The sequence below is a fragment of the Miscanthus floridulus genome, unplaced genomic scaffold (assembly GCF_019320115.1).
Source record: "Miscanthus floridulus cultivar M001 unplaced genomic scaffold, ASM1932011v1 os_2559, whole genome shotgun sequence".
NCBI classification, from domain to species: domain Eukaryota; kingdom Viridiplantae; phylum Streptophyta; class Magnoliopsida; order Poales; family Poaceae; genus Miscanthus; species Miscanthus floridulus.
Window position 1 is genome coordinate 7,502 of NW_027098378.1, and position 18,114 is coordinate 25,615.

The 18,114-nt window shown below is 44.0% G+C and overlaps 1 protein-coding gene across 1 annotated transcript; it reads left to right on the forward strand.

Moving 5' to 3' along the window:
- The first annotated feature begins 524 nt into the window (after window positions 1-524).
- Window positions 525-8,666, forward strand: LOC136535140 (putative aconitate hydratase, cytoplasmic). The gene is given in 21 exon segments (XM_066527459.1): window positions 525-1,004; window positions 1,116-1,223; window positions 1,596-1,756; window positions 2,203-2,295; window positions 3,667-3,852; window positions 3,948-4,109; window positions 4,331-4,475; window positions 4,610-4,752; window positions 4,831-4,887; window positions 4,970-5,049; window positions 5,137-5,212; window positions 5,630-5,815; window positions 6,027-6,094; window positions 6,181-6,299; window positions 6,382-6,503; window positions 6,872-6,970; window positions 7,096-7,395; window positions 7,397-7,576; window positions 7,685-7,783; window positions 7,872-8,114; window positions 8,200-8,666. Coding segments are annotated over 21 exon segments (2,961 nt in total). The 5' UTR covers window positions 525-739; the 3' UTR covers window positions 8,269-8,666.
- The last annotated feature ends 9,448 nt before the right edge of the window (window positions 8,667-18,114 follow it).

Genomic DNA, 18,114 nt, shown 5'->3' on the forward strand with positions numbered 1-18,114 from the left:
GGCCTCCTTACCACCATCGTCTCGCCGCTCCGCTATGTGTCCACCAACGCCATCGGCCACCCTACCGCCGATGAACCTCCCTCTAAGACGGATATCTCCTTGCAAATATTCTTAGCCCTGAAACCTCGTCGAAGTTGTATAATACATCAGAGAAGGGAATAGATGAAACAGAAAAAAAAATAGCTTGAGGGAGAAAAACCTTCACCCTGACACAGTATGGCATAGCATTTTTTTTCTTAAAAAAGTAAAATCGAGGTGCAAATAGATCTTCCTTTGGAGTTATAACGACGGATACGTATGGTTCACAACTTCGCATAGTCTGGTAAGCTTCGCGGTGGCCTTGCCAATTCCATGCACCAGCGGGCCCGTCCCAGCGTCTATGGCCTCTGCCACGCGGGCCTACGGGATTCGCCCACTTTGGAGCGAAAGAGATTCCCACCGTCACCGTCACATTCGGCGATTGGCCCCGTCTCCAAGAAAACATCGCAGCGAAGCTTCAGCTCGGCTGTCCACCGCGGCGGCGGCGGGGCCTTGAAGACCCGCACAACCCGCGCGAGGCCAAGACCGCAAGGCCAGCAACCCTACCGGGAGCTCGCTCGCTCGCCTTGCGCCGCGCCGCGCCGCGCCGCGCCGCGCATTCCCACCACGCGTCTCCCAAAATTCGCGGCCGTCTATATAAGACCCGCCCCCACCACTTTTGCCATCCCACCCTCCTCCTCCCTTTTTGGCTTCAGCGGCCATGCCTCCCCTCACGAGCTCCCTCCTCTCCCGCTCCACCGCCCGCGGCGTGGGGGCGGCCGCTGCGATCTCCAGGCCCGCCGCGGACGCCGCCCCTTCCTCCTCGTCCCCGCCTGCCCGCTCGACCCCGACCCCGAGGCTGCGCCCCAGCCCGGCGTCGCCCTTCGCGTCCGGCCTCGCGGGCCGCCTCTTCGGCGGCCACCGCGCCGCCGCCCGCTCCGCGTCGTCTGCGACCGCCGTCTTCGAGCGCCGGTTCGCCTCAGCTGGTATGGTTTGCGACGACCTGGGCGGGATTGCTGGTCAAATCATCGCATCGGGTCTGGGTCGCGCCATCTGATGACGTCTCTGTCTCGGCTTGTTTTTTTCTCACTCTGCAGCGACCAGGAACTCGTACGATGAAATCCTGACGGCGCTCAAGAGGCCAGGAGGCGGAGAGGAGTTCGGCAAGTACTACAGCCTGCCTGCGCTCTCCGATCCGCGGATTGGTGAGTTAGTTTGGATGTTTTTTCGATACGCTCCCGTCCTCAATTTTGGTGTGACTTAGTTGATTGGTAGCAGTGAGTGGTTTCATCATGATTTTTTGTTGCTGAATTGAAATTTGGTGAGGTTTGTCTCCTCCGATCTGTTTTCCTGCCTCAGTTGCGTGTAATGTGGACTGAATTGGTGGGTTCGTTTCACAGGCCCACAGTCTCTGATCTCTATTAATGTTGGGATGCGCGAATTGTCTGAGACGATGATGTTGGTGTATCCATTGAGCGCATTATTTTTTTTCCCATATAGCTTTGTAGGTTTGTATGTCTCAGTTAGCTGAAAATACTGATGATTTGACCCATGTATTTGGCCATTCCTTCTGTCAGATCGGCTCCCATATTCTATAAGGATTCTTCTCGAGTCGGCAATCAGGAACTGCGATGACTTCCAGGTCACCGGGAACGATGTTGAGAAGATCTTGGATTGGGAGAAAAGTGCACCGAAGCTAGTTGAAATCCCGTTCAAGCCCGCCCGTGTCCTCCTCCAGGTACTGATCGTGCAACATGTTTTCAATTTTTCTTATTCCATTTTGTCGAACTTCTGTGGATAGAATAAATGTGAGCTGGCAATATTCCTGTCAATGGCTTTGTGGCAGGAATCTTGCAATTGGAGTTCCACTTTCCTATCCTATCAAGAAAGTGGAGTTCCCCATGATTTATCTTTTGTCCATGCACCAATTCTAGGGTGCCTGACTGGTACTATTTGTTGACTTGTTTAATGAAAAATATATAGTAGCCAACAACAGAAGGTGTAGGTGGCATTATTGCATTCCCATATATATTTCTTAATGTTGAGTTGATTATATAAGTCTGGCGTTACTTCTTGTCGAGTTGTAATTGATGGGAATAAAGTTCTACTTCCTGGAGTATTATCATATTGTCTTTGAGGCTAGTTGACTGATGACTCAGTCTTCTCACTTTTCCTAAATGGTAGGATTTTACTGGTGTCCCGGCTGTTGTTGATCTTGCATGCATGAGGGATGCTATGAGCAAACTTGGCAGTGACCCAAACAAAATTAATCCTCTGGTAAGTTAAGCACAATGCTGATATTGACAATCTTATCTTTGATTTGGTCTGTCATTTTCTTTAGCCATTCATGTTATTTTCCTTATTGCCATTTGTCCTAGTTTCTTTCTTCTGTGTTGATTGTTGACGTGCTTCACATTTTTCCCTCAATATACCATCAATTACTATTATATGAATCTTTGCTTTATGACATAATCGATATTTCAGTGTGGACACTACCTGTTATGTAGACTGCTAAACCCTTTTCATGAACTGCTATGAACCATGACTGGAAGAATCTTGCTTGTTTATGAGACTTTGTATTAGCTAATAATAATAATTTTTGTCATTATTATTGCAGTTACCAACAATAGGTGTCACCTTTTTAATATGAGACAAGATTTGATAAATTTCTAATGCATTTACGTTATTTGCCAGCCTTTCTTGATGTCCTTTTAGGTTGGTGCCAAGCATATTACTCCTACATCATTATTCTGGTGGGCCTGGAGTCTGGTATAGCTAACAAATTTGCTGTGTCATCAGTGGCGGAGCTGGCCAATTTGCACGCCTAGGGCCAGTGGGCCACTATGCGATTCCTTCCTGGTTGTGCCAGTGGGCCGCAAGCCGCAAGCCGCAAGCAGGCCGGCAGGCAGCTGCTGAGCTTCAAACGCAGGCCTTCGCTGATGTGTTGATGGGCCAAGACTAGGGCATTTCATGGGAATAGCAACCTGGGCCATGGGAAAATTAAGAGGCTATAAAGGGAGATTTGGCCCACGCCTAGGGCCGTGGCCCTAGGCCCAAATCCGCCCCTGTGTGTCATGTTAGTTAGTTAGGGCCTATCCACAGTCATCTCTCGTTGGAGAGGAATCACAGCTCTGGAATATGGCAGATCCTAAGGGACTCTCTTTCATTACAGCGCCTAGCTCCAGTAGATAAATTCTAGGTCGGGTTATCCTTTATTTATGTTGCTCAGACACAAATGTGATTCCTGTGTGTGTGTGAACTCTCTTTTTCTATTAAGGCAATGATACACACAGCTCTCCTGCATGCTCGAGAAAAATGTTAGTCTTGCTTTCAGTTGGGGTTGACCATGCGCCCACATTGTTTGCATTCGCCATGCGCGTCCTGTCGTGGGCCTTCCCCCACAATGAAGGCAGGCTCTGGATGTTAAGTTGATTCACTTGATTGTGGAGCTTTTTAACCCTCCTGTAAATTATTAATGTTTTCATTTTTGAAAGTAATTCTGTGAAGCCATTTACCACCCTGTTAACTTAGCCTCTAATGCTTCCTTTTCCATTCATTCCCTTAAGATAGCTTGCATGCATATAGATATTGTTAGTGTGTACCTGCTTATTTTTGTTGATACGGATATTATATGGCATCTGGTTGCAGGTACCTGTAGACCTTGTTATTGATCATTCAGTACAAGTCGATGTCGCAAGATCAGCAAATGCTGCTCAGGCAAATATGGAGCTTGAGTTCCATCGTAACAAGGAACGGTTTGGGTTCTTGAAATGGGGGTCCTCTGCATTCCGCAACATGCTTGTTGTTCCACCTGGATCTGGCATTGTCCACCAGGTATTTTGGTCATTTGATTGTTTTTTAAATAACTTAATCCAGTCAAGGTTATTTTATCTGTTGAAAACTTATAATCCACCATTTTACTTTGTTAGGTGAATCTTGAATATCTGGCCAGGGTTGTGTTTAACAATGGTGGGATCCTTTACCCTGACAGCGTCGTAGGCACTGACTCTCACACAACTATGATAGATGGTCTTGGAGTTGCTGGGTGGGGAGTTGGTGGTATAGAGGCGGAAGCTGCAATGCTTGGCCAGGTGAAGTACATTTTGATATCTAAAGAGTGGTTCTGACACTGTGGAGCATTTGTTTTCTTCATCTTTGTTTATGTTCAATGAAAAGAACAAATGTTCGCAAACTTGAGCTTCAGAGATATTATGCACAAGTACTGTTCTCTATAGTATGGCCTATTTTTTGGTTAATCTGCTTCAGTAACCTGCATACGTACATATTGATTGTTGTTTGTTTCTTTGTGCAGCCAATGAGCATGGTCTTGCCAGGTGTTGTTGGCTTTAAGTTATCAGGCAAGCTGAAAAATGGAGTTACAGCCACAGACTTGGTTCTAACAGTAACTCAAATTCTTCGGAAACATGGCGTTGTTGGGAAATTTGTTGAGTTTTATGGTAACCATAATTTTTACCTTTTGCAATTAACATCTTCTATTAAGAGCTTCTAGATTTCATTATATTAAGAGCTTCTAGATTTCATTATATTAAGAGCTTCTCTAATATTATATATTTGAACTTCTATATTTTAGGGCAAGGCATGAGTGAATTGTCACTTGCTGATCGGGCGACCATCGCAAATATGTCTCCAGAATATGGCGCAACTATGGGTTTCTTCCCAGTTGATGGAAAGACACTGGACTATTTGAAGCTTACTGGCCGAAGTGATGATACGGTAAGCTAATTGGAGTGTATATATTCAATTTGAGTCTTGAGCACTTAATTCTAATTTTTTTGCTGTTTCAATTTTTAGGTGGCCATGGTTGAGTCCTACCTGCGTGCGAATAAGATGTTTGTTGATCACAGCCAGGTGCTTGTCTTTCATATGTTGAGCAGAAGCGGATAATTCAGTATATGCATATTGTTTTACCTAAAGTTTGTCTTGGATGTAGGTTGAAGTTGAAAGAGTATATTCTTCCTATCTAGAACTTAACCTGGAAGAGGTAGAACCATGTCTATCGGGACCAAAACGGTAATGTTCTTGATTAAATCACACTATTCAGCTATCAGCATATCTTTATCCTCATCTAGTATTAAATTTGATGAACTTTATTGACAGGCCTCATGATCGAGTGACATTGAAGAATATGAAGTCTGATTGGCTTTCTTGCTTGGACAGCGATGTAGGATTCAAGGTAAGGTTTTCCTTTATGGATTGCAACTTATTGTGTATGTGCTGAATCACAGCCTTGCTCTTGTAAGTTAATCAATTGCACTGAATAGCACTCCCGCCTTTCCAAATTATAGTTTACTTTAGCTTTGTTCTATGAGTCAAACTTCTCTAACTTTGACCAAGTTTGAGAAAATATATATTGACATCTACAAGTTAAAATAAATGCACCACCAAGACATTTCTTATGGAGAATTTTATGAAATTAATTTGATATGGTAGATTTTGATGCTTTTTTTCTAAACACTTGGTCAAAGTTAGATAACTTAGGACATTTGTAATGGATGGAGTAGGATATAGATCCAATCAGTTTATACTCGATATTGTTCTGTACTTTATTTCCCAGTTTCTTTTTGCTATGCTCACTGCAACAATATTGCAGGGTTTTGCTGTCCCCAAAGAATCACAGGGCAAAGTTGCAGAATTTTCTTTCCATGGGACTCCTGCAAAGATTAAGCATGGTGATGTTGTAATTGCAGCAATAACCAGTTGCACAAACACATCAAATCCTAATGTAATGCTGGGAGCTGCTTTGGTTGCCAAGAAGGCTTGTGAGTTAGGCCTGGAGGTTTGGTTCTGGACTTCATCTTCCAACATGACTAAAATATTGATACACTGGTTCACAACTAAATTTCTTTGTTGGTTTGGTATATTCCTTTTTGGTGGTCTGTGGCTAAAATTCTCTGGCAATTACCATGACAATTTTAAAACCATTGCTGCTTTTGCTCTATGTTTTATATGGAAACCATCCTTTAGTAACGCTGGTTTGTGTCAATCAGGTAAAGCCATGGATTAAGACGAGCCTTGCACCTGGTTCCGGTGTTGTGAAGAAGTACTTGGATAAGAGGTAAATCTTGGTTCCTTGAATTGAATTCATTTCTTGTGCTGCCAGGCTAGGCTTCGTGACTGTTTCTTTGTTTTGTTTTTCGGCAGTGGTTTGCAGAAATATCTCGACCAGCTTGGCTTCCATATTGTTGGTTATGGTTGCACAACCTGCATTGGAAATTCCGGAGAGCTTGATGAATCCGTGTCTGCTGCAATTACTGAGAATGGTAATTTCTAACGTCATTGGCTGGTTCAAGTTTAAAGTTATGAAATAGAGTACATTGCTTATCGTTCCTCTTCTTTGTATAGATATTGTTGCTGCTGCTGTATTGTCCGGAAACAGGAACTTTGAAGGACGTGTGCATCCTTTAACCAGAGCAAATTACCTTGCTTCCCCTCCTCTTGTTGTGGCTTATGCCTTGGCTGGCACGGTATGTTGTTCTCGTTCTAGTGTTCGATTATCCTTTATGTAGTTTCAGTAGAATAAAAATGCTGATTTACTGAATCTTGCTCACTGTTGTTTTGACTATCCTACACGTTTTTAAATGAAATGCTGTTATAATACAATTAAGAAATACAACTTCTGTAGTTGAATCAGACTAATCAATGGAACTTCAAAGCTGTATATGCACCTACTATTTATGTTCCAATAATTCATCATCATGTAGTTAGTTTTAGTTTTTTTTTTTCATCAAAAAAATATTTTACTTTCCAAGTCAATGTTTGAACTTCCATGTTTCCTTTTTTCCTTATTTTTTTTTCATTTGCTTGTAACTTGTAAATTTTAACTTCTGCTTAGGTTAATATTGATTTTGAGAAAGAACCTATTGGCATATCGAAAGATGGGAAAGAGGTTTACTTCCGGGATGTTTGGCCATCAACAGAAGAGATAGCCGAGGTCAGCACCCGACACTGTAACTTTGACTATATTTCCTTTAACTTGTGCTGTAAAACCTTTTATAGTCAGAACAGCCTTTTATATAGTCAGAATAGGCTTTATGATTGTGCTTTTAATTCTGCCAGGTTGTCAAGTCAAGTGTGCTCCCTGACATGTTCAAGAGCACATATGAGTCCATCACCAAAGGAAATCCTATGTGGAATGAGCTGTCAGTCTCAACAAGCACTCTCTACCCCTGGGATCCATCATCTACATACATCCATGAGCCTCCTTACTTCAAGGATATGACAATGACTCCTCCTGGCCCGCGGCCAGTGAAGGATGCATATTGCCTTCTGAACTTTGGTGACAGTATCACAACTGATCACATCTCACCTGCCGGAAACATTCACCCAGACAGCCCAGCTGCAAAATATCTGAAGGAAGCGTGGTGTTGAAAGGAAGGACTTCAACTCATATGGTAGCCGAAGAGGAAATGATGAGATCATGGCTAGGGGAACCTTTGCCAACATTCGTCTTGTGAATAAATTCTTGAAGGGTGAGGTTGGACCCAAGACAATCCATGTTCCATCTAGGGAGAAACTTGCAGTTTTTGATGCTGCTATGGTATATAATTCTAGCTCATATTTTCTACTCCAGTGATACAAGCTACATCTATGCACTAGTAACATCTAATTTTCCATTTCCTCCAATTTTGTTTGGTGCTTGCCACAGAAATACAAGAATGAAGGGCATGACACTATTATCCTGGCTGGTGCCGAGTACGGGAGTGGAAGCTCTCGGGATTGGGCTGCAAAGGGCCCAATGCTGCAGGTAACGTTGCTTCCACAATAGTTTCTTCAGCCTAACTAACCTTCTGAGTCTCACTAATGGGTAACGGGATTACTTCACTTGACTTCAGGGAGTGAAGGCTGTGATAGCGAAGAGCTTTGAGAGGATTCACCGCAGCAATCTTGCTGGCATGGGAATCATCCCTCTATGCTTCAAAGCAGGGGAGGATGCAGACACCCTGGGCCTAACCGGCCATGAGCGCTACACTGTCCACCTTCCAACCAATGTGAGTGAGATCAAGCCTGGCCAAGATGTTACCGTGACAACTGATAATGGGAAGTCGTTCACTTGCACACTCAGATTCGACACTGAGGTATGATTGTTCTTTTCCATGCATTATCCGCTGATGCTGCCTATGTATCCTGGTTATTGATGTTTCCGTAACTGATCACCTCTAGGTGGAGCTTGCTTACTACGACCATGGTGGCATTCTACCATATGTCACCAGAAAGATTGCGGAACAATAGATTGTACCATTGAGAGGATTGCGACTGCGGTGAATCGTAATTGGTGTAAACGGTTTGTTTAGCACAACCCATTTTTGAGGAGTACTTATAATAATCTCTGAGTATCTCAGAGTGAGCTGTCTGAAATTTTAGTGAAATGGAGCGCCATGAGGATGGGATAGGTAACCTCTTGCCTTCTTTAAGACGCTATGTTAATAATACGTCAACTTCTGCAATATCTGAATATACATTCGGTACATGATTTCACATGCTGTAAATGACACTAGTTCTTAACACTGATGCAGTTCAAAGCTGTTCTTGTTATCTGGTGGTACTCAAATTAGTACTGCAAACAATCGAAGAGCAGATTTTGTTTGAGATTTGTATTACGAACCTTTTGGCAGGTGAAGCCATTATTCCATTTGCTTCAAGCAATTTTGAAACGATTGTTACGAAAGCTGATTGTTACAGTGAGTGTATTTTGGCTCTTACCACGTCATGCGCGACTGGTAATGACCCTGAAGCAACTGAGGGGGTGTAAAACTGTCATGCAGGCCCCAAAATCTGGAGCTGCTCCATACGAAAAAAAAAAAACAGAAGGGAAATACTGGGCAATAAAGCTCGTTGTGAAGCTAGAGCAACTTGATAGAGAGTGTACAGAGTGCATTTGCCTTGTGAGGGCATAGGCATGTGATCTAGGGTGTATTCTTGTGATGACATAGGTCTGCATTTGTCTTGTGAGGGCATAGCCCTGTGATCTAAGGGTACATATATGATAAGGCTGGATAACGAGCCGGCTCGGCTCGTTTGGGCTCGGCTCGTTCTGGCTCGTTAAGATAACGAGCTAGCTCGGCTCGGCTCGTTATTCTAACGAGCCAGAAAGCCAGTTCGGCTCGACTCGTTAAAAGCTCGAGCTGGCTCGTTAAGCTCGCGAGCCAGGTATAAAAAATACACAAAATATAATATTTGTATTTATCTAAAGTTTGAGAATAATAATAATACAAAAAAAATAAATCTAACAACCTTAAATCGAATAAAAAATTAATATGCGCTAATATATATACAAGTATAATAAAATACTATAGTATTCATGCATCTAACTACCATAAATGATACTTTTTTTCTGGAAGCTTGGCTCGTTTAGCTTGCGAGCGGCTCGCGTTGGCTCGTTATAGCTAACGAGCTAAAATCTTGGCTCGGCTCGGCTCGTTATCTTAACGAGCCGAGCCGAGCCGAGTCGAGCCAGCCACGAGCCGAGCGAGCTAACGAGCTTCGAGTTTCTCGTCCAGCCTTAATATATGATAAAATTTTAACCATAATCACTGTTTTTATATTTTTTTAGCTTTGCCCTAGGGGCCCGGGCTATTTTTTTAGCTTTGCCCTAGGGGCTAGGGCTATTTTTTAGCTCCAAATTTTAATGTTTACACCAATAGGCGTTTTGTGCGGAGAATCCAAGAATCTGAGGTCAGAGAGACATTGAAAATGATGAAAGGAGGTAAGGCGATGGGACCGGATGGTATCCCAATCGAGGTGTGGAGATGTCTCGGGGACATAGCTATAGTATGGCTAACTAAGTTGTTCAACTATATTTTTCGATCGAACAAGATGCCTGATGAGTGGAGGAGAAGTATATTGGTACCGATCTACAAGAATAAAGGGGATATTCAAAGTTGTACTAATTACCGGGGAATTAAGTTGATGAGTCATACTATGAAGCTATGGGAGAGAGTTATCGAACATCGTTTGAGAGCAATAACGCGGGTCTCTATGAACCAATTTGGTTTCATGCCCGGAAGGTCAACCATGGAAGTCATTTTCTTAATAAGACAAGTTATGGAGCGGTATAGGGACAAGAAGAAGGACCTACACATGGTTTTTATTAACTTGGAGAAGGCTTATGATAAAATACCAAGGAATGTTACGTGGTGGGCTTTGGACAAACATAAAGTCCCAACGAAGTACGTCGGGCTCATTAAGGACATGTATAACAATGTTGTGACTAGAGTTCGAACAAGTGATGGAGACACGGATGACTTTCCGATTAGGATAGGACTACATCAAGGGTCAGCTTTGAGCCCTTATTTATTTGCCTTAGTAATGGATGAGGTCACAAGGGACATATAAGGAGACATCCCTTGATGTATGCTTTTCGTGGACGATGTAGTGCTAGTTGATGAAAGCCGAACATGAGTGAATCAGAAATTGAAGTTATGGCGGGAGATTTTGGAGTCCAAAGGTTTTAGACTCAGTAGAACTAAAACTGAGTATATGAGATGTGACTTCGGCACTACTATTCGGAAGGAGGAAGATATTAGTTTGGAAGGTCAAGTAGTGCCTAGGAAGGATACCTTTTGATATTTAGGATCAATGCTACAGAGAGACGTGGATATTGATGAAGATGTTAGCCATAGAATCAAAGTAGGGTGGATGAAGTGGCGGCAAGCATCTGATGTCTTATGTGACAAAAGGGTACCACAGAAGCTAAAAGGCAAGTTTTATAGGATGACGATTAGACCTACTATGTTGTATGGTGCAGAATATTGAACTACGAAAAGACGATATGTTCAACAGATAAGTGTCGCGGAAATACGTATGTTGCGTTGGATTTACGGTCATATAAGAAGGGATCGAGTTCGGAACGATGATATACGTGATAGATTAGGGGTAGCACCAATTAAAGAGAAGCTTGTCCAACACCGGTTGAGATGGTTTGGACATGTCCAACGGAGACCTCCAGAGGCACCGGTGTGTAGTGGAATCCTAGGCCAAGATAGTAATGTGAAGAGAAGCAGAGGAAGACCAAAGTTGACTTGGGTAGAGGCAATAAAAGGAGACTTGAAAGGATAGAATATACCCAAAGAGTTAGCCTTAGATAGGAGTGCTTGAAAGACAGCTATTCACGTGCCTGAACCTTGATTGTTTCTGCTGGGTTTCAACTCTAGCCTACCCTAATTTATTTGGGATTTAAAAGCTTTGTTGTTGTTGCTGCTGCCGCCGCCGCCCTAGGGGCCAGGGCTCAGTTACATAACAATGTTGTCAATACACCATCACACCCCCAAATAGGACGTCCGAAGGATAGAAGTGGGGATAAATTACCGGCTAAGAAGGCCTCGCTGTTGCAGCCGAATGACCCTAATTTTGCTGCTGCAGTAAATGGTGGGGGTGCTGCGAAAGGAGATGAGGAAGGTGGGAAGAAAGGTGTTAAAAATGGAAAGTTCAAGCGGCTGGACAAAATCAGGCCAGCGAAGGGAGATGGTGGGAAGGGGGAGAAGCTTGAGAAAAAGAGGAAGATGGACATAGATGAGGTACCGGAGGAGGCTGGAGTGAAGAAAGTGAAGGGGGCAGAGGTGTCGGAGTTGTACCAGGACAATGTTGTTAAGAGCGTGGGGCCGGCGGACCTGTCTTGCGGGACCCAATGAAGCTAATTGCTTGGAACTGCCGGGGTCTAGGAAACCGCCCGACAGTTCGTAGTCTTCTAAAGCTCCAGAAGACGGAGAGTGCGGATATTCCTTTCTTGTCAGAAACAAAGCTTGACAAGCGAAGAATGGAGTGCTTCAGGGGGGGGGGGGGGGGGGGGTTGGCTGCGGGGGATAAATGTGGTTTTGAGGAATTATTCCAATAATCACATTGATGTTGACGTTTTGGAGGATGATGGGTACAAGTGGCGGTTCACATTGATGTTGACGTTTTGGAGGATGATGGGTACAAGTGGCGGTTTACGGGTATTTATGGCTACCCACAAACAGAAGATAGACATAAGACCTGGGCATTGTTGAGAGACTTGCATTCACAAGAGGCTTTGCCCTGGCTGTGTGCAGGAGATTTCAATGAGATCTTGTTCCAACATGAAAAGCAGGGAGGTAGCTTGAGACCACAGTCATAGATGGACCGATTCGGAGAGGTCATCGTGGACTGTGATGTTCAAGATTTGGGCTTTGAGGGTGATGTATATACATGGAGGAATAACCATCATAGGGCGCAAGGGTATGTCAGGGAGCGTCTGGACCGGGCTCTGGCTAACATGGATTGGCTCATAAAATTTCAACTGTCCAAGTAGTGAATGGTGATCCGCGACACTCAGATCATCGTACGGTCATCATCTCAACTGAGAGAAGGGCCGAAAGGAGAGTCCAGGGGAGTAAACCTTTCTTCTTTGAGGCCGGTTGGCTGGAGGAGGAGAAATGTGCGGAGGTTGTGAAGAAGGGCTGGGAGCAAGGAATAGATGAGGGACTCTCCACGGTTGAGCAGCTTGTTGGTCAGGTGGCTAGTAATCTGCCGTGTTGGAGTTCAGATGTCTTAGTGGGCTGGGAGAAGCGGAGGAAAAAAATAAAAAAGGATCTGGAGTTGTGTAGACGACGGTCTCTTTCAGAGGAGGGGGTGACGAGGGAGGCGGTGCTTAGATTTCAGCTAGACAAAGTAGAGGAGCAGATAGATATCTTCTGAAAGCAGAGGTCGCATGCTCGGTGGCTAGAGAAGGGAGATAGGAATACCAAATTTTTTCATGCGGCCTGCTCAGATCGAAAGAGGAGAAATAGTATAGGGCCTATCAAAAATGAAGATGGGGGTTGGGTGGAAGGAGAAGTAGAGAAGCAGGATTTTATTACTAACTATTTTCTGCAGCTCTTTACATCAAATGTAAATGGTGGTGCCTAACAACTCCTACGTGCTGTCCAAACCCGGGTGACGCCGGAAATGAATGAACATCTAATGGCGGATTTTACGGAGGAAGAAATTAAAGGTGCTTTGGACAGCATTGGAGATTTAAAAGCCCCGGGACCCGATGGAATGGCGGCTGTTTTCTACAAGAGATTTTGGGATACTGTAGGGAGGAGGATCACGGCAGAGGTGATACAATTCCTCAACGGGGGAGAAATGCCGCAGCACTAGAATGAAACTATCATATCACTAATCCCAAAGGTGCCTCACCCGGATAAGGTGACTGATCTCCGACCCATCAACCTATGTAATGTGCTATATAAGATCATATCCAAGGTCCTAGCAAATCGTTTGAAAAAGATACTGCCGATCATAATCTCAGAGAATCAAAGTGCTTTTGTCCCGGGTCGTCGAATCAGTGACAATATATTGATAGCTTATGAGCTTACACACTTCTAGTGCTGCGGAGTGGTCTTTCTTACAAGTAATGATGGTAAAGTTGGGTTTTGTCAAGAATGGATTAGCTTGATCATGAAATGTGTGACCTCAGTGTCCTACCGAGTCAAGGTGAATGGTAACATCGGTACAAGCTTTGCACCTGGTCGAGGTTTGCGACAAGGGGATCCACCGTCCCCTTATCTCTTTCTATTGTGTGCGGAAGGGTTCAGTGCATTGCTAAGTGAAGCTGAAAATGCTGGTTGGATTAGAGGAGTACGGATATGTCAAAAATGCCCCAAGTATATCCCACCTTCTGTTTGCAGACGATTCCCTTCTTCTGGTCCGGGCAAACCGAGACAATGCAGTGCAGATCCAGAGAATTCTAAACCTATATGAACAAGTGTCAGGCCAAACTATCAACAAAGGAAAATCTGATGTGCTTTTTAGTGCCAATACTAGTGATGCTGACCGGCTGGCTGTGAAGGAAACTTTGCAAATTCCAAATGAAGCTGTGAATGATCGATACTTGGGACTGCGGGTCCACGTCGGTCTGTCCAAGTCAGGTACTTTCAATTACTTAAAAGATAGAATTCGGCAAAGGATGCTTGGGTGGAAAGAGAAGATGTTGTCCAAGGCAGGGAAGGAAATCTTGATAAAAGTGGTAGCGCAAGCCATCCCAACCTTCGCCATGGGGTGTTTCGACCTTACGAAGGGGCTATGTGACAAGATAAGCTCGATGGTTGCTAAATTCTGGTGGAGCCAGCAAGACAATGATCACAAAATGCATTGGTTAAGCTGGGACAAACTGACACAGGCAAAGGAGGATGGTGGCCTCGGTTTTAGGGATATACATGCCTTCAATATGGCCATGTTAGCAAAACAAGCATGGAGACTATTGACAAACCCTGAATCACTGTGTGCTCGGGTGCTTGCAGCAAGGTATTTCCCAGAAGGTGATATTCTTAAAGCCAAACCAAAGAGAAATATGTCATACACTTGGCGTAGTATACTATCTGGTCTGCATCTGATGAAGAAGGGCCTCATTTGGCACATCGGAGATGGAACTAATGTCCGTATATGGGAAGATGAGTGGCTGGCTTCCAAGGGATGAATCACATAGACCTTTCACCCCAAGGGGCTCTAATCTACTTTCACGTGTTGATGAGCTTATAGATCCGGCCGCAGGCTCCTGGGATGAGGCACTGATCAGGGACACATTTTGGGAGGAGGATGTTGACTGTATTCTTTGCATCCCAGTGCATGAAGGCATGGATGATTTGGCAGCTTGGCACTTCAATAGTAATGGGTAGTTCACGGTTAAATCGGCATATAAAGTCTTTGTGGCAGATAAAAAGAAAAGCATAGATCGCAGAGGAGGGGACTCGGCCTCGGCGACTGCTGCCCGAGTTGATGATCTGTTCTGGAAGCAGGTATGGAAATTAAGTTGTCCAAAAAAGATGATCCACTTCCTTTGGCGTTTGGGGCATAACAGCTTGGCACTGCGGATTAACCTGAAAAGACGTGGAATGAAGCTAGACACAGCATGTGTTATGTGTGGACGCTTCGATGAAGATGGAGTACACCTTTTTATCAAGTGCAAATGTGTTCGGCGTGTATGGGCAGAGCTGCAGCTCGAGGGGGTGCGGCAGGAGCTGGCGAGTCTACAATCAGCAAGAGAGACAGTGGAGGCAATATTGAAGATGAAACATGAGGTGCAAAGACATGTGATCACCCTACTCTATCTTTGGTGGTGAGGGAAGGTGAACAACAGCGGGATAGCGGACGCCTGGCACACCTGACCAGTACATATGCAGCGGAGTGGTCATCTTTCAAGCCAGTGAAGGAACCGGGAAGCCAAGCACAGGTCCAGAAATCATGGAGGCCACCACCGGCAAATACCGTGAAAATCAACTGTGACGGGGCTCTAAAAAAACACGCGATCTGGTGGATGGGGCTACCTGATTCGTGAATGTGACGGTGGCGTGATCAGCTCAGGATACGGAAAGCTGGAAAACATAGGAGAAGCCTTTCATGCTGAGATTATAGCCTGCCTACAAGCTCTTCAAAGAGCGGCTGATTTGGGAATTCAGAGGGTGCTTTTGGAAACGGATGCTTCCATGGTTGTGCAAGCAGCAAAATCAGCGGAGTTGGAGCGCTCTTCGGCGAGCGGCCTCATCTGGGAGCTGAAAGATTTATTAGCTAGCAACTTTGCTTTCCATGATGTAATTCACACTCCTCGTTCTGGTAATATGGCCGCTGATGGCCTCGCTGCCCTGGGGGCGAGTTTGAGTTCGGGTGCAGGTCTGATTATGGACAGCATTCCAATTTGTATTCGTGTACTGATTGCCGACGATTTGGCGGCAGTTTATGAGTAACGGAGAATCCTTCCATGTTCAAAAAGAAAGAAAATGTGTAAGTTACGTTATTTAAATTAATTACAAAATCACTTGAATTGGAAGGATGTTGGAATATACTCCGTATTAGAAGAAAATAGTGGTCAAAATATATATTGAAAATCATGCAAAGTCAGATGTGTGTGTGTGTTTTACTAGAGGGAGTAGTGACCAATTTTTATGTTCCCGAGTTAAATATAAAAGCTAACAAGATATTGCTCTAGGGAAAACATAAAAGAGAGACCAATAAAATTTAAGCCAAGAAAACTTGAAAAGGGATTAATACAAATTTAGACGAAGTCAAGACTTATGGTTGTCATTCAGCCTTTTGGAGACTAGTTTGTGCTTTCAAAATAACCTGAGTCAGAAAAAGGCTGCTGCAAAAGAAAAAAGTCAGTAAATTTGGCAAAGATAATTATAGGAAACGACGGAAGCCGCACGAGAACAGTCAGACTACGATTTGAGATTTTGTGTTTCCATCGCCTTAATTTAGAGAAATTTTGATTTTTAACTCTAAGTTCGTGTGCCTCTCAATATTTGACATTCAATTTGCAGGTCTTTTAAAATTTAGAATCCGTTTGGTAGGGATCTAGATTTTAGGAGAAACGTTTTGGATTCAGATATGAGAGAATCACTTGCTGGAACCGTTTGGCTGGCTGTCTGGTTTCAGATTCTGAATAGAGATGAATGTGGTGGAATAGATCAAAGTGCTCTTATATATGCTGAGGTTTTCTTGAGTTGCTACATGAGCATTGGTATTACTATTGTATTTCTTGTTTTATTTTTCTATGGAAAAACGACTGAAATATGTCTATTGGTATTTCTATTGTATATTTTCTGTTTTACTAGATATGTGTCTATGCGTTACACGGGGTCACGTTTGTTTGTCCATGTCTACTGTGAAGGATTCGATCATTTTTAAAAAAAATATTTAAAAACTATTAAATAATTTTGCATGAGGAACCTAAACTATTTCCAAATGTATTTAGGCTTTTTGATTGTATTCGTAATAATTCACGTGTATGCCAATTCTTTTGTTCCAGATTGAGTACGACCCTCACATTGAGTCTCTTTTGGTCTGCACGTACGGATTTATAATGCTGACTTTTAAGTTGACAATTTTCAAGCTTTTCAGACTAACTTTGTCATTTGGTTGTACATGCTCTTAGGCTTGATTTATATTTCACACGCACTCGGGGTTGAAAGGAACTTGAATAAATTTGAATTATAATTTTTGTATTTGTTTTTTATTTTATATAGTTTTTTTAAGTTTCAGTCAATTTGTGCATTGTTCGAAAAAGACAAAAAACTAACAAAACACTTTGTATTGGGAACATGAAGTCTATGTAAATCTTGCGATTCACTTTTACTATTTATTTTGTGTTTATATTTCTTTGCATTTTTCACCTAGAACCGTCCACTTTTGCCAAATGTTATATTTTGACGTATACTTTCTGTTGCCGTCTAGGGCGGGTTTTTTTCAAAACATTTTTTTTTAATTTTTTGCTGTATATTTTTTTGTTGCCGTATAGTTTTTTTTTCAGGAACGTTTTTTTTATTTTGCCGTATATGTTTTATTTTGGAAACTTTTTTTTTGGCGGGGGGGGGGGGGGGGGGGGGGGGGGGGGGGACGGGCGGACGCAGACGATACGTTTAGAAATTTTTAGCTGGTAATAGATTTTTGTCTATGGGAAAATGGCCGAAGTATGTGTCGGTGCTTTGGAACCAGGGGTCCCTCAACCAACGAGTGAATTTGTGCTGCGTGCCCCTAATCCCGGATGGTGATGCAAAGAGACACAAGGTTTATACTGGTTCAGGCAATCGAGGCCCCTACGTCCAGTCCGAGAGATCGATCTTGCATTCCTTGCACCGGAGTGCTCGTAGTAGGGGGTTACAAACTAGGTGAGAGAGGGAGGTAGCCCCAGGTCTCGGCGTGGGTGGTGCGGGCTACTTGAGGCGTTGTTCCCAAGCAGCGTAGGAGTGCGTAGTTCTAGCGGTTGTGTTCGTCTTTCTTCCCGTCGCCCCTAGAAATGGCCCCGGTCCCTCCCTTTTATACTCTAAGGGAGACCTGTGACCGTACATAGATTGCTACATAGCGCTTCTGTAAATGGGGTGGCGTGTCCAAGCCCTGTAGCCGGCCACTGTTGTGGTATGGTCGATGGAGTGGCCCCGTCCTTGTCGTGCAGAAAGTGACGCGCCGGTCATACTCGATTTTGTGCGTCGTGGGGCTCCAGTACAGCTTGATGCAGGACATGGCGGGCGACGTGCTGGTCATCGTGCAATGACGTCGTAGGGAGCAGCGGCCCTGCAGATGCCGAGGCCGAGCCATCGTGGGGGGCTCGGCGGACATGGATCCTCAGGCTGCCGAGCCCTGAAGCAA